The 1,807-nt window shown below is 37.4% G+C and overlaps 1 protein-coding gene across 1 annotated transcript; it reads left to right on the top strand.

The window, feature by feature from the left end:
* Positions 1-399: 399 nt before the first annotated feature.
* Positions 400-894, top strand: LOC139354813 (high mobility group nucleosome-binding domain-containing protein 5-like). Its single transcript, XM_070999062.1, has one exon. The coding sequence runs from the start codon at positions 400-402 to the stop codon at positions 892-894; it is 495 nt and encodes a 164-aa protein (XP_070855163.1).
* The last annotated feature ends 913 nt before the right edge of the window (positions 895-1,807 follow it).

Below are 1,807 nucleotides of genomic sequence, written 5' to 3'. Positions count from 1 at the left end.
CGATGCCGCTCACTGTTCTCTATCTCTTTCATCGGTTTCACACTCTCCCAATGATTCGGGGGTTGATGCGGGTCGTGAGCTGAGTGCGAGAGCATTTAATCGCCGACCGTGATCTTGAACAGACGAAGTTATAAAATAAAAGTAAAGACCAGAAGTACATATATTTGTGTTGTGTTTAACTTTAGGGGAATATATATTAACCCCTACAAAATCAGAAGTGGGCCGATCACGAGCCAATTAATTAAAACGTTAGTACAAAGGAAAATCAAAATGAACGATTGAACAATTAAAAAGGTGGTTGAGTATTGTGTATTGAAGTTATCAACAACCGGAACAAAGAGACAATTGATCTTGCGATTAAATAATATACCGAAGGAAATTCGTGGACAGTTTGAAGAAATGGCGAGACAAAAAGGAGACAAAGACGGCAAAAATAGTAAAGGCGAAGACAGCGGCTTCGAGAACTTTGAAGACGACGGCGGAACTACCCAGAAAGAAGGCGGCTACAAAAGTAACAGCAAAGGCAGAGACAAAAGTAACGGCAAAGACGGCGGCATCCAGAGTTTCAACGAAGAAGACGGCGACAAAAGTAACGGCCAAGACGGCGGCATCCAGAGTTACGACGAAGAAGACGGCGAAACTAACGGCAAAGATGCTGAAGGGAATGACAAAGTTGCTGGCAGCATTCTCAGAATTAGAGGCAAACGGAACAAAAACTATACAGAAGACGACATGCACAACCAGGCTGGAGAGAATTCTAGGAACGCAAAAAGCAGCGAACGTAAAATTGCAATGCCAAAGGGCATTGGACGTACGAGTGCAGGAAGTCGAAGCGGGAGAAATGATCGTGCTATGCGTGCGGTAAGAGGGGACATTTTGTTGCGAAATGCTTGAAGAATAAAAACAAGAACGAGGGCGAAAATAATTATGTAAGATATGTTGAAATTAATTTTGTAAACGAATCAAATACCAGGTTAATTGCGGAATGCATTTCAGAATTACCTTTCTTAAATTTATATTACGGTTTAAACAAAAGTGACCTAAAAAACGTATGGAAAAGTATTATTTTATGTTATGAAAAATTTAGATAAAATACATTTTAATTTAGTTATTGTGGCAAACGAATCTATGAGTCATGATATAATCCTGGGTCGAGATTTTATGGATGCTTGTAATTTAAATTTAAACCTTGACATCTTGAAAATGGTTACGGTTGAGAATATTGAGAAACCTTCTGATGTTAGTAATGTTAGTGATGAAAAGCAGATAATTAGTGATGATGTTGGTGATGAAAAGCAGATAGTTAGTGATGATGCTAGTGGTGAAAAGCAGATAGTTAGTGATGATGTTAGTAATGTTAGTGATGAAAAGCAAATAGTTAGCGAGGCTGTTAGTGATGAAATTAGCGACAGCAGGGAAACAATTAAACAAATGGTTAGTAAAATCAGAGACAAAGTAAAAGTTATGGAAAGAAATAATATTGAGCCGGAAATAAATCTGGTGGAAAAAGAATTATTTAACATAAATTTAACGGATGAAAGTGTAGAGTATAAAGTTGGTGATCATGTGAATTATAATATTAGGTGTCAATTTGTTAAGATGGTGGAAAGTTGTTATGTAAATAAAGAAAGGCCAAAGGAACCAGAGGTTAGATGCGAAATGAAATTAAGATTAGAGGATTCGAAACCATTCAGTTGTTCGTCCAGACGTTTAGCTTACACAGAAAAAGAAATATTGCAGGTGATATTAGAAGAATAGAATAAGGAATTATAAGGCCAAGTGAATCCGAGTATGCATCCCCAAAAGT

This window comes from Drosophila suzukii, unplaced genomic scaffold (genome assembly GCF_043229965.1).
Source record: "Drosophila suzukii unplaced genomic scaffold, CBGP_Dsuzu_IsoJpt1.0 scf_24, whole genome shotgun sequence".
Taxonomy (NCBI): Eukaryota; Metazoa; Arthropoda; class Insecta; order Diptera; family Drosophilidae; genus Drosophila; species Drosophila suzukii.
This window is presented reverse-complemented; position numbering and strand designations above follow the sequence as displayed.

What these genes read in the sequence shown, in the direction of transcription:
- LOC139354813 (XM_070999062.1), top strand. Translation starts at nt 400, where the DNA reads ATGGCGAGACAAAAAGGAGACAAAGACGGCAAAAATAGTAAAGGCGAA.